This window comes from Nelumbo lutea, chromosome 1 (assembly GCF_056320005.1).
Source record: "Nelumbo lutea isolate HS-2025 chromosome 1, American lotus-T2T, whole genome shotgun sequence".
In the NCBI taxonomy this organism is placed as follows: domain Eukaryota; kingdom Viridiplantae; phylum Streptophyta; class Magnoliopsida; order Proteales; family Nelumbonaceae; genus Nelumbo; species Nelumbo lutea.
Window position 1 is genome coordinate 182,891,334 of NC_142684.1, and position 25,602 is coordinate 182,916,935.

The 25,602-nt window shown below is 37.6% G+C and overlaps 1 protein-coding gene across 1 annotated transcript; it reads left to right on the plus strand.

Annotated features, from left to right (window-relative positions):
- The first annotated feature begins 1,220 nt into the window (after positions 1 to 1,220).
- Positions 1,221 to 24,393, plus strand: LOC148879678 (mitochondrial adenine nucleotide transporter ADNT1). Its single transcript, XM_088961295.1, has 8 exons — positions 1,221 to 2,001; positions 4,736 to 4,784; positions 6,864 to 7,027; positions 8,487 to 8,524; positions 19,542 to 19,654; positions 19,822 to 19,935; positions 22,917 to 23,261; positions 24,012 to 24,393. The coding sequence occupies exons 1-8, from the start codon at positions 1,838 to 1,840 to the stop codon at positions 24,093 to 24,095; spliced, it is 1,071 nt and encodes a 356-aa protein (XP_088817421.1). The 5' UTR covers positions 1,221 to 1,837; the 3' UTR covers positions 24,096 to 24,393.
- The last annotated feature ends 1,209 nt before the right edge of the window (positions 24,394 to 25,602 follow it).

Here is a 25,602-nt window from a genome sequence, read left to right on the forward strand (position 1 = left end):
CCATAGACCAGATCTGAGTTGAAACCAATCTAAATTAATAGGAATTTGAACAAATTGGACAGTATCTGGACCGGTCCAAAATGATCCATAATATTTATTGGACTGGATTGGACCGGGTCCACTTGTAATGGACTCACATTGGACTGGACCGGATTGAACCAAATCCAGTCCAATTGACACCCCTAATTATATATACAAGCCTTTCTCCCCTGCCTTTCAGGCTGTGGCAACTGGGATGATGAATGCTGAGGTACCAAGGCTGGATCCATACTCATTCAAAGGTTTTATTATTCATGAAGCATGTTTTTAACACGCTAGCACAATGCCACGTGACAAATTAAGTCATTTGTATGCAACTTTTTTAAGAAAATTATTTGTGGAGCTTGGAACTTGAGTGGTAGCTATCCCCTCAAAAAAAAAAAAAAGGTTATATGCTTTTTTTTTTTAGAAAATTTTCGATTAGTATCTTATACTTTGGGCTTAGTATCACTTTAGATTCTAAACTTTAAAATGCGATAATTTAATATCCAAACTTTAAAAGTATATCAATTTAGTACTTATAATTAATCAACCGTTAAGTGATACTCGAAAAGATACAAATGCCCTTTGAGTATCATCTAATTTTCTTTATCAATCATCTAAATGTTGACAGAAAATGAGTAATCTCAAATCCTTGCCTCTTCTATTGAAAAAAATTAAAATCATCAATAATTATTAAAATGTAACCCCAATTTTCTTAAAATAAAATAAAAAATAATTTGAGACCATTCATTTTTTATTAATATTTAAATGAGTAATAAAAAAATTAAATAAAATTAAAAAGATATTTATGCCTTTTTAAGTGCCACTTTTTTTTTGATAAAACGGTCCCGTCTTTTTCTAGGCAACGAAAGGATGACATATTTGTCTCGTCTCGCTCTTGGTTGTTGTTGAATGAATGAAGCACAACGGCTCAGCCTGGTGAGAATAGACACTGAGCACTATGGTCTCATCTGGATGATCTTTATTAGTGTGAAAGTTGAGACTCGATAGCGGGAGTGGGATTGGGAGCCCCGAGCCCTTGTCCCCCGGCTGACCGGCTCCCCGCCATTTTGGGATCAGTAGAAACTTCCTCGTTCCTTCAGTTCCACGTGTACTTTGTAATATGAAAAATAGAAAGGGTATTTAGGTAAATTAAAATCCCGACGGCATTTATATAACTTAATCTGCTATTCACATATGACGCCTCACACGCACATCCTATCATGTATCGAGAACAACGGCCGTCAGATGTGTCTAAATTTCCCTCACTATCGGAAGATGTTTCCTATGCACGGTGGATGTTCCTGTGAGGCGCCCATTTGTAAGGAGCAGATCCCGTCACAATCGGAATTGGTCTGATGGCTATCGTACGAACAACGGCCGTCAGATGTGTCTAGGTTTCCGTTTTGGAAAGGCAAACGGCAATCCAACCAACAGAAGAGAACGGGTTCACTTGTTGTACCATTATACTACCAGTACCATATAAAACTAACACATCCCTCAATCGGCCATTCTTTCCCACAGACTTATTAGACTCTGAGACTCTCTCTCTCTATCACATTATATGAATTAACAGAACGCCGTCTCATCTGTGAACTTCCAACCAAAAGTGGTGTTTTCCCGGCATATTTTTGCCAACGACCTCTTTCCTCTCTATGGTCACCGCCAACAACTGCGACAGCAGAAAAATGGAGATTTTTGCTCTCGGTTAATCGACGGAAAACTGATCCATCGCGGAAGTACCGGCTCAGGAAAACGAAGCTCCTAGTGCTCCTAGGGTTCCGTCTTGAGTTTGCTTCGTAAGGTTTGATCTTTGATGGCTTCGGAGGATGTCGTCGGGAAAACAAGCGAATCTGCAGTCTCGACGATCGTCAATCTTGCTGAAGAGGCGAAGCTTGCAAGTGAAGGAGTTAAGGCGCCTAGTCACGCGATCCTCAGTATCTGCAAGTCTCTCGTTGCTGGAGGAGTCGCCGGAGGAGTGTGAGTTCTTCATCTACTCGAACTCTCTCTTTTGCTTCTTGGTGAATTTAGTGTTAGCTTCCCATTATTTCTTGCTGGTTCTGTTTTTGCCTTTCTTTTTTTTCCTTTGGGGGGGGGGGGGGGAGGTGGTGGAGATTTATTTTTGCTTTTTTAGTTATGGTTACGTGGTTGGTTATTCAATCCTTTAATGGGATTTGCGATCTTCTTAGTGTGATCGTGCCGTATTTTTCTATTTTGTTTTGCAATTGACGTTCGACTTTGTTTTTTCTCTTTCTTTTACTTATGGTTCAACTTCAGTTGGGATCTTCGTCGGTTGTTGGATACATAATTGATGGTTAAAATTTTTCTTATTCTACAATATCCCCCAAAACGACGTTAATTTATTAAGCTCTAACTATTGTTTTGCACTAATCCCAATTCATAGTTATTATCCTTGTGAACATCATGTTCACAATTCTCACTAGAAAAAAGAGAAGAAGAACAAGAAAATTAATTTTTCATTTATCTGCTTAAACGCTAGAGGAAAGATTGTTTGGGCATGCCAATATGCAGTATTATACATCTTATTAATTTGCACAAACTTCAATGCACCATGAACTAGATTTCTTATCACCATCTAAGTTTGTTTGCTTCCTCAATTGCTAAAAGTGAAGGTGACTGCGATTCTGTTATATTATTGTTAAAGTCTCCTAAAATTGTTTGTGTACAAAAGGTAGGATGTTTTGTAAATTAGATGGTTCACTGGTGCGTTCTCACAAGCTATGTAAATCTTCTTTTTGTTGTCAGAACTTTGTCCTATAATAATATAGCTATATACTTCTAAGCTTTATGATACAGTGACATAATTGTCTAGGAACTGGACATTTCGTTCGCTTTAGATTCAGAGCCCTTGGTTCTGTAGCAATAATGCTGTCATAAATATGAAACTAATTAATTGTTTTTGTTTTATTGATTTTTGAATATTGCCATTTGTACTTGCTATTTGAAGCTGAAATCTTATTGTGCCTTCTTTTCTTTACAACATGTATATGATTTTCGTGCATCAAATAATAAAATCTTAGACACTGATCAAAAGAAAATGAATCAAATCTTGGACTGCTAAAATTATTAATGGCGGAGTACATAATGCTAGCGCTTGGCACTTAGAGGTACCTGCCTACTTGCCTTGACAACAGTCTGGAAGTTAACCAATGGGTGTCATCAACAGCTTTTGTAATGCAAATGCAGAGTAAGTAGATTGATTCAAAAAGAAAGGATAAAAGAGTAAAAGGAAATTAGGCCCATTAATATGGGGGTGAATCTTTAAGATTTTACCAAATTACATGGGGTACCTGGTTCAAATTTTCCAAACCCATCCCTGGAGCAAAATTAACTAGCAAGGAGGAATTATAATTCCTTTACATTCATTATGTAGTTATCGATTAGAAATTATCCATTTCATTATGTGCAAGAAGTCATCATCATCATCATCATCATCCAAGCCTTACCCGAACTATATGGGGTTGGCTACATGAATCCTGTTTCGCCATTCTGTTCTATTTAATGCAATATCCATGGTTAAACTATTAACGCTTACATACCCTTGCCCATTTGAGACTATTGTAGCATTTCATTTCTGAAGAATGCACTAACATGAGCACGAAAAGACAAATCGGGATTAGGGGTGTCAATGGTCTGGATTTGGGTTGGACCCTTTCTGAATCAAAACCATTTTGAATGGGTTGGACGGTCCAATAAGACACTGAATTGGACCAGTCCAGACTTAATGGTTCAAAGTGCTTATTGGATTGGATTGGACCTGGTCCATTTTTAATGGATTTATATTAGACTGATCAGGTTGAACCAATATCCAGTCCATTGACAGAAGATAAGAGTAGGGATGTCAATGGACTGGGTTTGGGTTGGATGCAATCTGAATTAAAACCAATTTGAACAGGCCGGATGGTCCAATAAGACATTGAATTGGACCAGATTGGACCAGTTCAATCCAAAATATTTATTGGATTGGATTGGACCTGATCCATCTGTAATGGACTCATGTTGGACCAGATCAGTTTGGACCAATATCCAATCCATTGATGGCCCTAATCAGGATCTATGATCATGAAAGTCTGGCAAAAATTTTAGTGCTAGATGCAAACTTGACACAACCCTCCTTGGCTCCTTTATTTGGGTTTGGACCGGTGGTGTAAGACAAGCTCACACTGGCAGAGTGATGTGCAAACAGTAAGGGTACATGAAAATAGGTTAAGAAATGAAAGGGAGATACAATGCTCAAAAAAGGGTAGGGGGAGATGCAAGAAAGACATTCATGGAGTGGCTCTCAAGAAAGGAAGATATGTGAGACAAGGATACATGGTAAAGTTGTAGTTCTGTTGGTTATGTGGGTAGATTGAAGGTCTGGTAGATTGTTATAAATGATATTTAATGTGCTAGGACTTGGGGTGTTTATTTACTAGAAGTGATATTTCAACTTCATACAAATGTTCTTAGAATATGATCATTCTTAACATTAATGAACTATCATCAACTATTGAAGAAGAATGTGGTTTTATAGTGTAAGTTAACCCAACATTTTGGAATTGTATTTGTTGTCAATTAGAGATTGTTTATAACTTATAGGTATATGATAATGAAAATATGCCTATAGTTTGTATTTTCTCTTAGGGATATACTTCTGCAAATTCTTTTCATGCCTTGATATTCCTCAATCAAGCTTGTATTTATGTTTCAGGTCACGCACTGCTGTTGCTCCATTAGAACGGTTAAAAATTTTGCTTCAGGTACACCATTTATTTATTTTGTTGGAATTCCTCCTTCATTATACCTAGTTCAGCCAAGGATTGAAGTCCAAGTGGTTAGCTCCAAATAGTGGGATATATATGAATTTCTTGTTGTGCTTCTTTGCATTATTTTACTTTCCAACCATTGTGTTAATGATTCCAGGCTTTTAGATGTTATATGTGTGAATTTCATTGTTTTGATGGGCCGGGGAATAAGGGCCTTTTTAATCATTTGTGCATGCTTCTTTATGTGTGTGTGCATGTGCGCATGTGTGTTTTGAATGCACACATCACACACACACACACATACACACGCATATATATATATATATATATATATATATATATATATATATATATATCAATTTGCCCATATCCACTTTGTCCTCATTTATCAGAAAAGTTGATTCTTTGGGTTTTTCATCATGGTTTTTATAACTCAGGTGGACCCTATGTACAATATATTTAATGGATTTGTTAGGCATAATAGGAAAGAAAAATGTGTGCTTAGTATTTTTAGCAAAGAAAGAGAATACTCTTTTTTTTTTTTTGATAGGTGAATGTGTATTATATTATTCGCAAAAATGTACTAAGCATGTTCCCCCTATACAAAAAGGAAATACATGTATAGTTTTTCATCTCGTTTACATTATCTACTGACATTCAAAAATATGTTTTTCCCAATTACAAAATCTTTAGGACATTCATTCAAATAAGCTAATATTAAGCCAATATACTCCATGCTCTATCTTTCCTATCACTAATAAGATCCCTAGGTGCTTCCCATGAATGTCATCAAAGATACCATAATTCCTTTGCCTCCATATGCGTCAGATAGCTAAAAATGGGGTAAGCTCCAAAGAATTTTACCTATCTATGATGCTGGAAAGACTGCATACCATAAGAGTTGTGACCAATCTAAACCCACCTGTGAATTTTGATAAATTCCACCTGATTGGTTAACTTGTTTATGATACCGGTTGATTGGTCACAATTTTTTTAGATATCATATCTTTCTGGTGTCGTAGCTGAACTATTTTTAACTAAACTGCCTAACTGAGCAAGCATCCGCAAAATTGATGAAGATACCTGGAACAATCAATTCTTTTCAAAACAACTCTAAGGAGTGATTCCAGATTTGTATCAAGAAGTTCAGTGCACACACACTCCTAACATCTCTACCCCAAGATATGAGTTGATCAAGGGTTAGGACCTTGTTGAGAGGTTCTGTCCACATGAATAACCAATATTGGTAGGAATATGATAGACCTTTAAGTAATTTATTTAGCATTTTTTTTTTTGATAAGTAGTAATTCAGTTAGCATTCCTAACATCTCTACTCCAAGATATGAGGTGATAAATGGTTAGGACCTTGTTGATAGGTTCTGTCCACATGAATAGCCAATATTGGTAGGAATGTAATAGGCTCTTAAGTAATTTATTTAGCATTTTTTTTTTGATAAGTAGTAATTCAGTTAGAATTTACTATTTAAACTACCTCAAAGGAAAAACTGTGACTGGAGATTTCCTCAAACTGGACCCTTGTTGAAATGAGTCCCTAGGGCCACTTATGTAGTAGTGGAGAAACGATCCTCCAAATGCTGCATCTGTATGTGTTTGTGTTTGTTTCTCTGTGTTGGGAGGTGGGTAGGTTAAGGGAAAACTCTGACTTTCTTGAAAAGGATAAGGTTCTTTTCCAAGGATGAAGTGTTGATTTATGGTGCCTCATTCCCCTTCATGCTCTTTTGAAATTGAATTATAGTTGCAATTCTGCAGTCATACCAGTCTAAAAGATTTAAGATGATTGTTAAGTACTGAAGTTTCACTTATAAAGTGACAAATTATCAGGAGAATGTATGTAGTGCAGGGAAACTTGTAAAACTTAATTAGAAGAATTAGAGATGTCATATACTGTTAATCAATCTAGTTAGGATCTTATTAATGTAAAGGTAATCTAATTATAATGTTCTGCAATATATGTAGTGTGATACATTCATCAGTATATATACATTATTATAATTTTCTTCTCATAGTTTATGTTAAAAACATGATACATTTTGTAGCTACTGGAATGTGCAGGTTCAAAATCCTCACAATATAAAGTATAATGGAACAATTCAAGGATTGAAGTATATATGGAAAACTGAAGGTTTCCGAGGATTGTTCAAAGGCAATGGAACTAATTGTGCACGTATTGTCCCAAACTCAGCTGTCAAGTTCTTCAGCTATGAGCAAGCATCTAGGTATGAGCTCATTCTAATGTTGTTATTATTTGTTTTAATGTTCATTTTTCTTTTATGCACATGCAGTTTCTATGTTTCACCATACACAAACATACATTTCATGAACTATTGATTGTGTTTTATAATGTGTGGATAGAAACTGTTTACAACTGAGTAATTTTTTCTTGGTGACAGTGAAGAAAAATTTTATTAAAAGATAAAAAGAAGAAAATACAATACCACCAAGAAAAGAGAAAGATAAACAAGATTTGCTCATTAAACCCACAAAACAAAAACAACAAACTACTAAAAACAGCCTAAACCCAACATGCCATTTCCTTGATTTACCAAGACAAACAATCCAATAAAAATTCAGAACGACAACCCTCTTCATCACTCTCCCTAATATCTTGCTGTACCATTCTCTCACCAAAATTTCCACCCCTCCCTTCAAGAGAAAATTAGAGACCCGTTCTCACTTCCTGTCTTCTAGGGGCCATTAGTTGGTGAAATGGTAAAATCTCGGGCTGGCAAGTGTGACAATGCAGGTTTGAGTCTGAGAGCAGCAACTTTTTCCAAAACAAAAGGCCAAAGGTTTGGACCATATCCAGGCCTATCATGTGATATTTAGGATTAAACTAGCCACTAAAGACGAACAAGCAAGCAGTTCAGTGTATCCAATGCAACCATTATCAAATGGTCCTAGTAATAGAAAGTCTTTTATACCTTTAGTATCTTTGCTTCCCAGGTGCTATCCATTTTATTTGTTTTTCTATCCAACCTTTTGCATGCAATTTTTGGACTTAGTGTTTGTAGTTGTCAAGGTATACTGTGTACAAGTGATGCTGGGTAACATATCACCATGGAAATGAAAATTGATAAAAAAAACTGAAATTCTTCTGTTATTTATCTAGTTGGAATGACATCCAGCATTTATAGATCGATAATTTTACTGAATAACAATGCATTTAATTAATTATCAAAAAAAGAAACAATGCATTTAATTTAACAAAGTACACTATATCATCAAAATCACAAGGCAATGGCAAACTTAATATCATTATTTCACAAATTGCCATATATATATCAGAGAGAGAGAGAGAGAGAAGTATTAAAGCAATAAATGTGTACAGCATATCAATAAATGTCCAGTCCTCCTAGCTGGTTTATATCCTCAGGCCCATTACATTGTCTAGAGGAGTGCCTTAATGATGTCATATTTAATTCTTTCATGGCATCCCTTTTAAATGACTGGAGAACTGTTTTGTCACCTAGGTAATGCCTTGACAACCATGTTTGTGTTCAATGAAATGGCAGTTCCTTTTGTGCTCATGTGGTTTTTTTGGCAATTTTCAGTACACGTCTTAATGTTTCACTTCTTCCTTTTTTATTTTTTTTATTTCATACCTTGAATTGCAGGATGTTATTTTATTTGCAGTTCATTGTCTTCCATGTGCTAATTATTTCTTGATATTTACAGTGGAATTCTGTGGTTTTATAGGCAGCAAACTGGCAATGGTATGGCAGCCTCTATTTTTCTTTATCATATTTATTCAGAGTTTGCACTACTATTCTATGGTTTATGATTGATTTCTTTTTTACATTACGCTCTCACATTTATGCATATAATATAATATTCCATATTTGAAAGCTGGTACAATGTGGTACCCTATTCAATCTACTTTTTAAGTTTCTCCCTTCGATTCTTACACATGTTTAGGGTTGTCAAGATCTTGCAATTTAAGATATAGTTTTATGATTCAAATAATGAACTCCAAGGGTTTCACTTTGAATCTTATGTCTAAATCCTTTTCTGCAATACAGTTTTTGTTTGATCCTATGATTTTATTTCTATATCTTACAATTTATATGATTCATGCCACTTGAATCAATTCAATTAATACTTAGTTCTTGTCATTTCTTTGTTTCTTTTTAAAATTTTCAAAGGGAACTTATTTTTAATCTCTTAGTACAAAATGTTTTATATAGATTATTTATGACCTTCTTAAAACCATATTGAGTTTATTTTCTATTATTTGTAGGTTGAAGAGCCACTATATGTATATTACATGTCATTCAAGTCAAACTTGATTTTATCTTCATAGGCTTCTAGTGTACATGCTGTAAGCTCTTGTTTTAGATACACAAATAGTAGATATGAATTAAAATAGGGTAAAATTACTTTTCTATATTATTTAAATACTAGTATATCTATTTTTAATTTTTTGACAAGTTTGTAAAAAACAAAAAGTAATCTTATGGTTTACAATATATTTACGATTCTATTCATTTCAACCTTCTCTACAATATATGATATGATTACAATTTTAAAACAACACTTTAGACTAGGCATGTAAGGAAACATTTTTCTTATGTTCACTCGATTCTTGATCCTGCCAATGTGAATCAATTTTTTTACTTTATATGTTGGGTACTTTTCTGAATGGACTCTCTTTCTCACTAGTAACTGGTGATGAATTTATTTATTGAAAAAGAACACGGTGCCAATATACAATACAATCTTAATAATTTCTTCCCTAAAGCATGAATGAATAGGCGAATAGGTGCTAGCTCAAGTGCTACTTTTCCCCAAACTGATCCCACAAATACAAGCATTATTAATTTACTAAACTGCGTATGTGCCCCAAAATAAAGGCTGTCTACTGATTCCTGCCCTGGTTAGGGAATCTGATACAATACTTGCAATGTGTGGACCCATGAAAAAGTATCTAAATTGGTAAAGCCAGATATCTAACTTCCATGATTAGATGTCTTAAGCATCAAAGACCTGCTATTCCTTCTTCATCGGTTCATCTGGCTGATGATAATTTTAAATTCCTTTTCCACAATCAGATCCTTGTACCCAAGGGAACTAGCCAATCTAAATCTTGAAGTAGTCGACATTTCTTCTCTAATTGAGTTGTGGTGCCAATTGGATCTGAGAACATCATTACAATCATCTACTTGTGGTCCATAGAAGAAGCACTGATTCTTGAGTCACCTTAATTAAATTAGGCTTTGTACCAATTATATGGGGTCAGCTTCATTCATGTATACTATTCCACCATTTCACTCTGTTCAGTGCTATGTTCCAACTTATTCTTGAGTCACCTAGGTTTCCCAAATTGCATTCATCAAAGTTCATTACTGTCTAATGGAGGAGGCCCCAAGCAATAACTATCCTATCTCTTATATATAAGGAGATGTGAGTGGGGAGGTAAGGCAACAGTATGGGTCTTCCTGAAAGATGGTGGATGGCCTTGGGAAAAGGGCAGAGGGAGAAGGGAGGTTTCTGCGAACTATAAGGAGGCTTTAATGGAGGTTGGAGGAGAGTTGAAGATACAGTCAGGCGGGGCTTGTGCAAGGACTCAGTATTGGAGGAGATTTTGCCACATGTCATCATGGAGACTCCAGGACCAAGGCTCCCGCCCTTTTCCCGGGGTCTGCACACAAGCACAAGTTTGGCTACAACCCTGCTTCTAGAACTTCTCACTAAGCCTTAATTGTTTTGATTGAAGTGTCAATGTGCTGCTAATTCGTTGCAGTTTTTATGCATGTTAAATTACTGCATTGCAGCACTCAAGTCGTGTTGTACTGCTGTGCTGCAACATTTTGGTGGTGTGTCATCGCAGCTTAGAGGGTTACTGCGCTGGTGTATTAAACCACATGTGTGTTGTTATTTGGTGTTCTGTCAATTTTGCATTGTGGCAATGGTTCGCTGTATCTTGCTGAGAGGGCATTGGTTTGTTGTTTGACTGAGTGACTGTTGTATGGGTCCTCTCCAGGCTTAATTGTAGTTAAGTATCCTTCAGCACAGTTTTACTTGTTATCTGAGTGTGGGGTTTTAGCTTTGCAGTGGGATGTGATGCGCTGCGGTCACTTGTTTAAGTGTCTACAACACAATCTCCATAGGGTCTAAACTATAAAGAAACCTAGCATTGCTAAAGGAGACAATTATCCTAGTATGTCTTGTCCATTTCCACAATTATCCTTCTTATAAATGATGATAAATCTTCCAATTGCATCTCCTATTGATCTAAATGCTAGGATGCACCACACATGGATTGGTATACCTGCAACATTTATTCAAACTAACTTTGAATACCTGTTGTTTCTGATACAGCCTGCTAAAGGAGACACCAATCGAAATGGAGTTCTGGTGAAGTGGTGATCTGGTATTCTGGTCTACAAAAGTTTCCATCTAAGAATATCACTAGCACCTTTATTTTGTTTTCAGAAAGAAAAGAAACAAGCTGTCACCTAACATCTGATATCCTATGTCCCATTCTCGCAATGCCCATAAGGAAAAAACAAACTTCTGAATCATCATCATCCATGCCTTATTCCAACTATATGGGCTTGGTTACATGAATCCTGTTTCACCAATTCATTCCATTTAAAGCTATATCCACTGTTAAATTATTAGTGCTTAAATCATTTCTTACCCCATGTCCTCTTTGGTCTACACCGAGCTCTTCTAGCCCCTTTAATGTGTAACAAATCACTTCTAACTAGGTTAACGGGTGCAATTGGCGGTTTTCTATTCACATGCCCGAACCATCTTAGTCTATTCTCTCTCATTTTATCACCTATTGGAGCTATTCCTAGGTCCCTATGGATAACTTCATTCTTAATCCTGTCCCTTCTAGTTTTTCCACCCATCCATCTTAGCATTCACATTTCTAACACATTCATTTTCTGGACATGTTTCTTGGCTGCCCAACACCTATCCTGCTCTAATTCTTTGGGTGACATCATCCTCAATTTCTCCCTTGTTATGAATTATTGAACCAAGGTACCGGAAATGGTACATTGAATTATCTATTGGTCTCCAATCCTAAGTGTATCTTTACACTCCTATTATTATTAACTTTGCATGTCATACTTTGTTTTAGTCCTACCTATATTAAAACCTCTTGTTTCTAAGGCATTTATGCATAAGCTTAATTCTGCATTTAATCTTTCATTAGTTTCATCAATTAAAACAATGTCATCCGCAAACAAAATGCACCATGGAACTTTCTCTTGGATATGTTCAGTCAATTCATCTATGATTAGTGCAAATAGATAAGGGCTAAGTGCTGAACCTTGGTGAAGACCCATATTAATTGTAAAATCTGAAGTCTCTCCCATTGTGTTCTAACATTAGTCGTTGCCCCCTCATACATATTCTTAATTAGGTCTATATTACCTATTTTGAACCCTTTTCTTTTTCAAGACCCGCAATATTATCTCTCTAGAAACTCCATTGTAGATCAATGAACACCATATAAAGATCTTTCTTCTTCTCTCTAAACTTTTCTATCAATCATCTCAAAAGAAATATAGCTCTCATTGGTTGATCTCTTTGGCATAAAGGGAAGGTTTCTGGGAAGAACTAGCAGCTGTTAGGGGTTTGTGGGATGGCCCTTGGTGTTTGGGTGGGGATTTCAACGTAATAAGATTCTTAAACGAGTCCAGTAACCCCAGTCGTAGGATTACATCTAGCATGAAGAAGTTTAATCTCTTTGTGGAGAATTTTGCATTACGGGACCTCCCTCTAGCAAGCAAATTTTACCTGGTCAAACTTCCAAGAAAACCCTACCTGTTGTCGATTGGATAGGTTCCACTTTACAATAGATTGGAAAGCTGAATGGGGGATTTTAGGTGTTACAGCATTGCTGAGACCTATTTCAGGTCATTGCCCAATCAGGTTGTCTCAAGAAAGACTAGATGGAGGCTCGTGCCCTTTTAGGTTTGAAAACATGTTGTTACTTCATCCAGAGTTTCTAGCTAAGGTAAAAGAATGGTGGAAGGTGGACCAAATGGAATTCCAATGGAAGGGGTATAGGTTTTACAAGAAGCTACAACTCTTGAAAGATAGACTCAAGATTTGGAATAAAGAGGTTTTTGGTAGATTAGAGCAAATGAAAGTGGAAATCAGTCAGAGAGTGCAGGAGCTAGATGGACTAGAAGCTGAAAGAAGACTAGAGGAAGAGGGTAGGGTGGAAAGATGGAATTTGAAACAGGAACTGGAAGATCTTAGGAAGGAGGAGATAAGTTGGAGGCAAAAATCCAGGTGCGAATGGCTAAAGGAAGGGGACATCAATATAAGGTTTTTTCATTCGTTGGCAAATGGGAGGAGAAGGAAGAGTTCTGTTTCAAAATTGGAGTGGGATAGGCAATTGCTGACAAGGGAAGATGATATAGCTCAAGCTTTGGTTAATCACTTCAAATTAGTGTTTGACAACCCAGGGAGACCTAGTGAGAGCTTAGAGGACTTGGAGTGGAGGGTGGAAGATAGTGTCTTATTGGAATCTTTGGAAAGAAGATTTGAGGCCCAAGAAGTGAGAAATGCAATCTTCTCCATGGATCGAGCTAAAGCTCCTGGGCTTGGTGGTTTTTCGATGGCCTTTTATTAAGATTGTTGGGAGATAATTAGAGAGGATTTGTTGGAGGTTTTTTAAGTTCTATGAGAGGCAAATTTAACTTGGGAGCAAATGCAACTTTTATTGCCTTGGTTCCTAAGAAGAAGGACGCTCTCCAACCAAAGGATTTCAGACCTATAAGCATGGTGGGAAGCATGTATAAAATCATCTCTAAGGTCGTTGCGCTAAGATTAAAAAGATCCTCCCATCTCTAATCTCACCGTATCAAGGGGCCTTTGTAGAAGGAAGACAAATTGTAGATCAAATACTTATTGCCAATGAATGTGTTGAGGTGAAGAGGAGAAAGGAAAAGGGGTTGGTTTGCAAATTGGATCTTGAAAAGGCATATGACATGGTGGACTGGGATATTTTACTAGAGGTTCTCAAGTGGAGAGGGTTTGGGGAGAGATGGTGCAGTTGGGTAAAGGGATACATTTCTTCATGTCATTTCTCAATATTGGTGAATGGTGTAGCTAGGGGTTTCTTTCCTGCAAAGAGGGGTATTAGGCAAGGAGATCCATTGTCCTCGTTCCTCTTTACCCTAGTAGCTGATGTGTTGAGTGCCCTGATTTCGAGGGCCGATGCTAACAATTTGATAAGAGGTTGGAGGATTGGTAAGGAGGAGGTGGTGGTCACACACTTACAATTTGTAGATGACATCATCTTGTTTTGTGAAGGGGAGGAAGTGGAATTACGGAACTTAAAGAGTCTAGTGCTTCAATTTGAAAGGAAGCTCAATCTTAAAGTGAACTGGGGAAAAAGTTGTGTGGCAGGGCTCAATTTAAGTGGGAGAGGAGGTGGATCTCCTAGCTAGGATTTTGGGGTGTGAAGTGGGGGTCTGGCCTTTACGATATTTGGGGCTACCACTGGGAGGGAACCCAATGGTTGAGAGTATTTGGTACCCTGTAATTGAAAGATTCTCCAAGAGGTTAGCAATTTGGAAGAGGAATTACATCTCTTTAGGGGGTAGGATAACCTTAATCAAGTCAACCTTAGCCAACTTGCCAGTTTATTTCTTGTCTACTTTTAGAGTACCAGTGAAAGTAGCTAACCAGTTAGAGAAGATAATGAGGGATTTCTTGTGGGAACCAGGGGATACTAAGAAGGATTGCTTAGTGAAGTGGGAGAAGTTTCTAGAAGTAGGGATGATGGAGGCCTTGGGTTAGGAAATATAAGATTAAACATGGCTTTGCTGGGGAAAAGGATTTGGAGATTACCGATGGAACAGGACAGACTTTGGTCTAGAGTGATTGTTAGTATTCATGGATTGGCAGATAACGGCTGGGATGCAGGACTTGACCCTGGGACTTCTCAGTGTTCTCCTTGGAAAGCTATTCAAAGTATTTTGCCTCTTATGCTTCCTTATTTCAAATATGATGTCTGCATTGGAAATAAAGTCTTGTTTTGGGAAGATGTTTGGGTTGGTGAAAACTCCCTTAGAGATAGATTTCCTTCTATTTACTCCTTGTCTGAAAACAAAAGAAAAGTGATCTCTTCAATGTTTGTTGATAACTCCTGGGATTTGGGCTTGAGAAGAGGTCTAAGGGATTCTGAAATGGGGATGGTTGATGATTTGATCACTTAGTTAGGGGAAGTTTTTCTTGATCAGTCCTATAGAGATAGCAGAATTTGGAAACCTTCCCCTTTTGGTTTTTTCAATTGTTCTTCTTTCTATAACATTTTGCTTCAGACCTCTAACCTTGTAGGGAACTTTCCTTCAAAGGAGGTATGGAGTAGCCCTGTAACCCCTAAAATTTAGGCCTTTTGTTGGGAAGTGGTACTCCAAAAAATCAACGCTTTGGATTTATTGCAGAAAAAGAGACCAAATATGTGCCTCTCCCCCCATGTTTGTTGCCTCTGTTTGGGTTCTGGTGAGACAATTTCACATTTACTAATCTCATGTCCCTTTGTGTTCTTTATTTGGTCTTGGTTCTCTTCTCTCTTTGGATGCAGGTGGACTCCCTCCTCAAGCGTGGTGAACCTCTTTGATCCAACTTTTTACATGCAACCAAAGGTTCGTGGAAGGATTATGTGGAGAGCCACTAGAGCTGCTATATTGTGGTCAATGTGGGAAGAAAGAAACAATAGGACCTTTAAAGGTAGATGTAGATCCAAGGAAGAGGTTGCGGAAGGAATAACTACTAATGTTATCCATTGGTTGAAATCCTGTGACCTTTTTAAGGATTTCTCAGTTGAAGACATTTATAGAAGTTGGGGTATTGTGGCATCTACTACTACTACTTCCAAAGCTATGATACAGGAAGTTCGGTCCCCACCGGCACAACAAAGGATGAAGCTGAACTTTGATGGAAGATCTATAGGTAAATCCAGGCCCATTTGGTATAGGAGGTGTTTTAAGAGATAATGAAGGCAAGATAATGGCTTTGTTTTCAAGTCCAATAGGAGTTGGAGATTCCTTAAGAGCGGAAATCTTGGCGCTACATCAAAGTGTAAAACTGGCCAAACAATTGGGGCTACAACAGATTGAGATAGAGGGAGACTCCAAGTTGGTAATTGGGTGGATGCAATCAGGGCAGTTGGGAATTTGGCAATATAGACAGCTAATAAGGGAAATTCTTATCATAACAAGGGAGGTGGGTGTTTGGTTTAAGTGGGTAAGGAGATCAGCAAATGGTTTTGCTGACGCCCTAGCAAAACAAGTGAAGGGATGAGAGATCCATCGTATGGACGCCCAAATTTTGGGGAATAAGGCGGGCGAATTTCAAAAAAAAAATTCTCTCCCTTTCAACTGGGAATCGCATTCCCTATTTAGAAAATCATATTTTCAAGGATCAATCTTGAACCATAAACTGAACCAGATCTGAACCAAAAGGGACAAAAGAGGATTATACCTGATACGGAGAAAAAGTATCTCCCAACGAAGGTGTTCACGCCCAAGGAAGGATCCAAAGACTGCTCCCACTGAATATGGCGCAGTGCAAGATGGAGCAGAATCAACAGTATTCTTCTCCAAGAATTGTCCTTCTCAAGAAACAGCAGGATGGCACGTGAGCACAACTTCCTATCAATTCTTACTCAAAGAACTGATGTCAAGATCGAATCTTGACTTCTCCCACAACTGGAGATCGAACTGGATGTCTGGCGGCTGCAGGAAGGAGGTGGCAAGAAAGATCTTTGCAGGGATTGCAGAAATCTTTCTTCTGTGATTTCAGCACTGAAGAGAATGTGAATATCTCATTCTTCTAAAGGCTGCCGCCCCCTCCTTTTGTAAACCCAAAGGATCAGCTCCTAATCCAATTAGGAGCTGCTTATCCAAATCACATTTGGATCAGACCTCTCTTTAGGTGATAAGGATAAACCCTTATCTTATCTGTAGATTAGATCAGCCTTCTCCTAATCTCATTAGGAGGTTTCTAGATCTGAATCATATTCAGGTCTGGACTCTCTAAGTGGATAGAGTTAAGACCCTATCCTATCTGCTGATCCATCTCAGAATTCGCCCATATTTAACTTATTAAATAAGTCCAGTTCGAAATGGGCTTTAGGCCCATTAAGCTTATGTGCTCATTTAACCTTCCTAACTGCTGCCCAGTTGGGCTTCCTTGTATGGCGTGGGACCCAAGCATTGATCTACACATCAGCCACATGGGTTCAGCCCAGCCTTTGTTACAAGGCCTGGCCGAATACACTGTTATGGACAGTGCACCCCCTGAAACCCATCAAATGGGCTCTATGGGCTCAACACTTACCATAAGTGGTCCCTGGGCCAAGCCACCTTGTAACACCCAGGGACTATGGGCAGATGCAAGATTAGCCCATCAGGTATTATCCTCAATGGTCTTACACTTAACTTCTCATCCCATAATGATCATACACTACCCGACAAAATAGGACCTCTCCCTTGGCCGCAAGGAACAGTGTTGCACTCCCTACTTATATGGATCCGGGGAATTAAAACCTTTTGCAAACATTTTAGAAACCATAATATATATATATATATATATATATATATATATATATATATATATATATATACTTTTATATCTCATATAAAATATATTTTGCAAAACAAATCTCAACGATTGAAATTGGCTGCCGGCAGTCTTGGTTTCCATCAGTGAGAGCATCCCCGATCATTACCTTTGTCCGACAAAGGGGCTGATCTTGTCACTATGATCACCCACTCAGATGAATTCTCAAACTGTCCCAACATACCCAGGTTTTGACCCCTGCTAAGGATCTCACTGATTGGTACATCAAAGACAGCCCAATTCGACACCTAGTGCAGTATCATAATCGAGTCTAGGGGTCGGGTGTAACTTTCCAGTTTTGCCCATTAATCTCCAAGGTCTAGGGCAATACTGAAAATCTGGTCCAGTTCAAAGATTCAATTAATCCTACACTGTATGTGCCTAGGGTCTCACCCTAGCAGCTGAGACAGGCCACCCCAACCGACTTGGTGGCACAATAGTGTCAGCCTTATCAGGATAGGTCTCCTCAGACCGACCCACTGGCTGTGAACATTCTAAACTAACACAAGTCTCATTAGGTGTCCAGTTTAAGGGTATTACACAGAAACATACCAAAGGAACATGAATCAAATATGCACTTTTATTCATTTACAATAAACTCATAAAGTACATCATTCTGATTGAAGCTAAGGGCATACAAAACTGTCCAACAAGGGACTGTAAGGGAGAGTCTTTATTGGGCAGTGCTGTAATGTTTGATGTTTATTGGATCAACCTTTTCTAATAAGGGTTGAATTCTGTTTTTCAGGTTAATTTATCTCTAATGAAAGTTATTGTTTCTAATCAAAAAAAAAAAAAATCTCTTTGGCATGAAGCTAAATTGGTTCTCTGATTCACTTGTTTCAAGTCGTAATCTTTGTTCAATTATTCTCTCTCAAATTTTCATAATGTGGTTCATAAGTTTAATCCACTAATAGATATTACCACTTTGCGTATCATTTTTTTTCTTAAATATAGGCACCATAGTGTTATTTCTCTAATCATCAGGCATCTTCTTTCCTTTCACTGTCTTATTAAATAGTTTTGTAGCCATAAAAAGCCTGCCTGCCCCATACATTTCCATACTGATATTTGGAATCCCATCAGGTTCTAATGTCTTTCCCTTTTTCATCTTATTTAGTGCCTCTGAAACAAGCTTCTCCGGATCTGCCCCTATAAATCTTTCCACCAAACATTGATCCAGCAAGTCGAATCTGTGCTCTAAACAACCCATTTCTTTCACATTAATAAGGTGCATGGTTGTAGCTATGATTCCAGCAGAGTACTCTAAACTATATATGTGATCATCCTGAGTCTATGCAACTATTGGATTAGGATATCATTTTGATGCACATGACAAATCCTAGTAAATATAAAAAAAAAACAAATTTACGCAACTATTGGTATTGAGTTCTTCGTCCTACAGGCTTGGTGAGACCTGCAAAACAACATTACAAGACAAAGTTGAACATGTATTTCATGACTCCCACCTTATCTCTAAGGGAAAAGAAAGCCGAGAGTTGCATAAACTCATTTTTTACTAGCAATCCTCTTTTCATTTATGCAGATTTTTATTTGATTGATGATGTCTATCTTGATTATGAATTTAGCACCTGACAAAAGAGCAATGTTATAATTCTCTTATTATTAATAAAAGTTTATGTTAATAATCAAAAAAGAAAAGAACAATGTAATATTTGTGTAATGTTTAGACAGGAGGTCTTTCTGATTGCATATATCTTATGTCATCACATGAAAGCCCACGTTAGTCTTAGTCAATTGATATTTAATTTCCTAGATAAACCCAATTAAACTATGATTTCCATTTCTATATACTTAAACAGAAAATGTGGATAGTGATTTTTCATCTCATGCTGCCTGCTGTATGTAATATCCTCTGAATGATTGGCTATTATTTTAAAAACTCCAATTTGAACTAGGAAACTGACCCAATTGGGGCCTAGAAAACCTTCTTTGTGCATTGGTGCTTTTGTCATTCCTAAATAACTAATCCACTTAAATCTGGACCTAGTTCTATAACTGGCAAATAATGCTGACTATCTGAACGTCCACTGTTTGATTAACATATTTTGCGATTGAGATGAAGTTAATATGACAGCGAAGGATCTCATTTAACTGATGTGTCATCTGTTGCAGAAGATGCAGGGTTAACCCCTCTTTTACGCCTTGGAGCTGGAGCATGTGCTGGAATCATTGCTATGTCAGCAACTTATCCAATGGACATGGTACGAGGCAGACTAACTGTGCAGGTATTGCTTCATCTCTAGGTTATGTGCAGTTTCCTTGGCTAACTACTCATAAAATATGGTACCAATGTTTTTTATTTTCCAATTTTGTCTTTTATGACTCTTCTTTTTTGCTAAATATAGTCTTATGATCCTGTAATATTGTTTTCTTTGCTGTCTTACTTTTGCAGACAGAGAAGTCTCCTTATCAGTATAGAGGAATGTTCCATGCACTTTCAACTGTCCTTCGTGAAGAAGGTCCACGAGCTTTGTACAAAGGCTGGCTTCCTTCTGTAATTGGAGTAGTAAGTATTTGGGATATCATTTATCCTACTATTTATATGATGATCAGTGTTTTAAAAGGCATGGGAGGTGTACGCCTGGAGGTGTGTCTCCAGGCCAGGCACCCCCAAAATTCCCTGAGGCGTATGCCAGAGGCACTGATACCTCTGAGGTGTACGCCTTATACACCTTTTTCATGAGACGTGCCAGAGGCATGTGCCTCATATGCACATTTCATATAAAAAGACAAAAAAAAGAAAAAAAGGAAAGGAAAAGAAAGGGAAGGGAAAGAAAAAGAAAGACAAGCCCCCCCCCCCCCTCCCTTTCAACTAGTGCTATGCATCTTCATTCTTCTTAATATAAAAGGTTTTTATTAAAAATAAAGAAAAATGAGATCCTCCTTCCTCTTCTTCCTCCCCCCCCCCTCCTCCTCCTTCCTCCTCATCCCCTCCTCTTAAGGCTTACGTCTCCTTGTGTTCGGGAGGCTTACGCTTCTTACGTTCTGAACTACGCCTCACGCCTCTAGGTAGTGGAAGTAACGCCTCGTGTCATGCCTCCGTGTTTTAAAACATTGATGATGATATCATGATACTAATGTTCCCCATCTTGGACTGATTACAATTGTGTTCTTCTGACCATAAAATAATTTTGCCCCCCTGCCCTGCATTGTAGATAGTTTGTATTCGATGTCCTGTTAATTTCATCCTGTGTCAAACTTTGTGTCTGAGTGCCTTTCCAGCTCCCCCTAAGGCTGTGTTTGGTTTGAATGAGAATGTAGGGAAAGGTAGACAAACCTGTACTTTCTCTTTACAGGTTTCCCTACCTTTCCCTTTCCTTATTTTTCTTTCAAACCAAACACAGCCTAAGAGGACACCCTGCTCAAACCATAATTTGCATTTATGGTTCAAGAAAAAAGGAAAAAGAAGAGCAAAATTTTGCCCGGTACTCAAATACAGGTTTGTGTGCTTGCATCTATATATCTGCTGCAGAAGCAAGCTGCATTTCCAATTGGTTGGGAGTCCTTGTCATCTTCTTATGATCAGGTGCCCCACAGAATTTTGGGGAATGGAGATATATAGATATAATTAAATGATCATCTGGGATCTCTTTATCTTCTTTGTTCTTCTTTTTTAATTTTGTTAGAGCAATATCATAGTTTATTTTGCCTTTATAGTGTATGAAAAAAAAAAAGAAAAAAGCTTTTCAAGGTGAGGCACCTCCAAAATGCCCTAAGGTGAGGTTGTATGCCAAAGGCATTGATGCCTCTGAGGTGTACACCTCATGCATCTCATGCACGCTTCATACAAAAAGACAGAAAGAAAGAAAAAAGAACGAAAAAGAAAAGGAAAGGAAGGAAATGAAAAAAGGAAGGGAAAGGAAAAGAAAGAAAGAAAAGAATAAAAGAGAAAGGGAAGGGGAAAGAAAGTTTGCAGCCCCCCGCCCCCCACCCCAACACCTTTTTAATGCATCCCTTTTTTTGTGTTATGCATCTTCATTCTTCTACTATAAGACATCTTTCATTAGAAAAAAAAAAGAAAAAAAAAAAAAAGATGAGATCATCCTTCCTCTTCTTCCTCATTCCCCTCCTCTTAAGGAGACGTGGAACGGCTCGCATCATGCCTATGCGTTTTAAAACATTGCAAGTATTTTTCCTCCTTTAAGCTTTCTAGTTCACTTGGTCAGTGTCATAGTTGCCAATGCGCTAAGGCAAGGCCAAGTGATAATATGCCTTGTTGTCTAGAGGATAGGTGCTTCCTAGGAAATATTTTTTCATAGTAAACGGTTATTAGCTTATTTGCCTAATTTTCTTTATGACATATATCATTTCCTTAGTTGAACCTAGCAAGTATCAATCATTAAAAGTGAGAGCATGAAATAACCAAATATTAAAAGTATAATGAAAACAACATGACATAGCCTATGGGTGAAAAAGGAAGGGTTGCAGCCCCTATGTTGTTAATGCCACACAGAAAGACAGTGCCTTTTTGTGTTGCATGTCAATTACAGTTCAAAAAGAAAAAAAAATGAATGGATGGAGAACCTATTCTGCTATAGAAAAATAATGTTCTGTCTTTTTCCCTCATATTGATGGATATAAATGAAATACCATGATGAAGGCTGCTAGTTGAAGTTCTATCATAGTTATCACATTTGTATGGTTCTTTGAATGGAAAACTTAATCTTTTACAGTACCCTTTCACCTCTTTTTTCATTATTTCTTCAATATTATATGATATGGTATAAGATAATAGCCTACAACAACAAGATGAAGCACAAGACAACCCCAAAAATATTCCTTGTTGCCTAGACAGCACCTTACAATTACAGTCATAATAATGGGCTCTTTCTATTCCTGGTTAAAGAGAAGGGGCCTTTATATGCTCGTGGATCAATGTATGCATAAGCTTCGTATGTGATTACTTTACATGCTTTTATGGATTTCTAGAATTAACATAAGATAAACCTACATATGCTTGGCTTCTTTTCATGTTAACATCATTTTGTAGCAGAGAATTATTCCAACACAATTTCATTTGCACCTTTCTCTCTCCAAGACCCTTAACCCTCTACTTTTTTTTTTCTTTTTTTTTTGTATTCCCCTTCTCAACCAGTGTAAAGAAGAAGGCCATTCATATTGGATTTAAGATCTTGCAGTATTCCAGGAGGGGGGAAGCATTTTTTTTTTTTTTTTTGGATCAATAACTGTGAATTGAGGAGGGGGTGAAGCATTTACAAAAAAAAAATGCAGAATAAGAAAAGAAATTTTAAGGAGTTGAAGAATCATAATGAATTATGTATCCAACCCAAAAAAAGATGAATGAAAAAGAAAATCATGGTGTGAAAAGAAGTTGCACAACATGCAAACACGGTGAAGAAAAATTAATTTTAAAAATAATATTACTAGATCTTTTTTATTTTAAAAATGGAAAACTCCACTTGAGAAACAAGAAGTTCTACTCTCATTGCTGTTTGTGGATCTTATACTATTTTTTGATGTTTGCAGATCCCATATGTAGGTCTCAACTTTGCTGTGTATGAATCTTTAAAAGACTGGTTGGTCAAAGCTAAACCATTTGGCCTAGTTGAGGACTCTGAATTGAGTGTGACAACAAGGCTTGCATGTGGAGCTGTTGCTGGAACAGTTGGCCAGACAGTTGCTTACCCTCTTGATGTCATTCGTAGAAGAATGCAGATGGTGGGCTGGAATAATGCTGCTTCAATTGTTACTGGTGATGGAAGGAGCAAGGCAACGCTGGAGTATACTGGTATGGTTGATGCATTTAGGAAAACAGTTCGGCATGAAGGCTTTGGAGCATTGTACAAGGGTTTGGTCCCCAATTCTGTAAAGGTCAGTTGCACATTATATTCAACCTCTTGACTGACTCTTTAACTCCAATAGGCACTTTGGCTTCTGTTTAAAACAAAGATCACTAATCTCATGACCATGTATAGAGGACAATATTTTGCCACACCTTTGGATGTGATACACTCAGGTTGGTTGGGACTTGGGACCTGCCATTCCATCTACTCCTCATTGACATCTCATTTTTATGTGCACTTCTCAGAGCTTAATTTGATATGCATATTGGTTACGAAATGTAGAAATGTCCTAATCTACTTTGGCCTTCGAAAGTAAAGATCTCATTGGCCATCTATTTGTTATCCCCCCCCCCCCCCATTGTGTTTTTCTTTTTCTTTTTTTTAATTTAGAGGTGGGGCGTTTCTGGTTTTTGTTTTGGCAAGTCTTCCTTCTGGAGGGCTGGATGCTTAAGGTAAAATTGTTGCATGGGCACCTTTCAGTCTCTGGGACTGAGGAATTATAGATCCCCCACCATAGTTAGATTGAGATAGAGGGTTCCTTCAAAGTGGTTCATACATTAGCCCTACAATCCTCTGTGGAACCCAATCTATTCTATCATCCTTTAAATGTATCCTAGGTTTTAAAATTGAGGAGAATGTCATTTGTCCAGCTAAGGAGCTTACATTTATTCGCACCTGCTGAAAATGTATAACGAATTACATTTTTACTATTAAGAAAACAGGGAAAAATAAAATCTAAATTGGAGATGTTTTCATGCTGCTGTTTTTCTTTCTTCAGGTGGTGCCATCCATTGCAATTGCATTTGTGACATATGAGATGGTGAAGGACGTTCTCGGAGTTGAGATGAGAATATCGGACTGAAGCTTGTATAAAGTCTTGAGACGTTTGGCGAATTATGATGCTATTTTTGTAGGCGAAAGAAAGAGGGTAGAGGTGAACATATAAATATGCATATATATTTTTTCTGAATCCTTTCAGTGTGATATTTTTCCTACTGTCTTTCTTGTCATTTGTCGCCATCTAAACGTTCCCCAAGTTTTTTGCCCTTTCTTTTAACTTCTGATTCATATGCTGTGCTAATAAGGGTTTTATATGGAACACGAGGTGAATGTGCGTAGCTTCTTAGTTTAAAGAAATATCCTTTACCAGTTTTTATTAATGATGGCTGGTTATTTATAAGAATAATCTTCTTCTGTCAGCAATTTTGTGCGAATGTGCGATTTCTCTCCATTTGCTTTTATCCTTAGAGCCACGTAGGTGAGTGATATATATGATTCTAAACTTCAAATCTTTCTCCGAGGACCATTGATGCACTTTTGGTATACATTGATCCAGATGATACAGCATCAGCCAGACATTCACAGACATTCACTGTTCCTCTGTGTCTTTCATAAAGCTTAGCCTAGAAAGTAGAAGCATTAATTCGCATGTGCTTCACATGCTGAGTTTTGGAGACGTTCGTCTGGCTTTTTTTTTTTTTGTTCTTTTGAAGGGTTACGGCTATGCGACGGACTTCAAATCAGCCCCCCACAAGATATTTTACCACGTCCCACAACACATTCCCGTTGTGTATTGGGAATATCCCGATGATATTTCCCAGAAATGATGAACCTCATTAGGAGATGTTCCCAATACATGGAAGGAATGTGCTGTGAGACGTGGGAAACTATCTTGTGGGGGGGTTGATTTCAACTCCGAGTTGTTCCTCCATTTCCACCCACGAGAGACATTGCAGCTGCATATTGGAAATATCTCCCTTATCATTTATCAAAGATGTTTACAACTTCTGGGTAGGGCAGATCCCGAATCAGAGATTAGGTTATATCAGTAACCCCCTTCCCCTCCCCAAAATAAGTTTTTTCTATCCACCCTTTGTTTAGCCAATACATCTCCATTAGCCAATTTGTGGATCCATGTTCTAGCAACACTTTGTTTCCTTTGAGTTCCTTCTTCTCCCCCATTACATTATTGCATTTTTGTACTGCCAAGGAACCCTGTCCTCATTGTGCAACCAGCACACTACTATTTTGGAGTCCCCTTCAATTTGGAAATCAGTGTAGTTCATATCATAGCCAATCTTTGACCTTGTAAAACAGCTAATATCTCAGCTGTTTTAAAGCTCATGTAGTCTACTGGTTCAGAGAAAACAGCATAAATGTCCCCATCATGGTTTCTAAAGGTTCTTCCTATCCTTGAAGGGCCCAGGTTGTCCCTACTGTATCCACCAAAGTTAAGCTTGATACATTGTTCTGACAGTGGACTCTATTGGGAGATAATAGCAACTCTAGAGGATAATAAACATGGGGATGTTGACAGATGTAGATGCTCTCGCCGCATATAAAATATAGAGGATAAAAACATAAGGCGA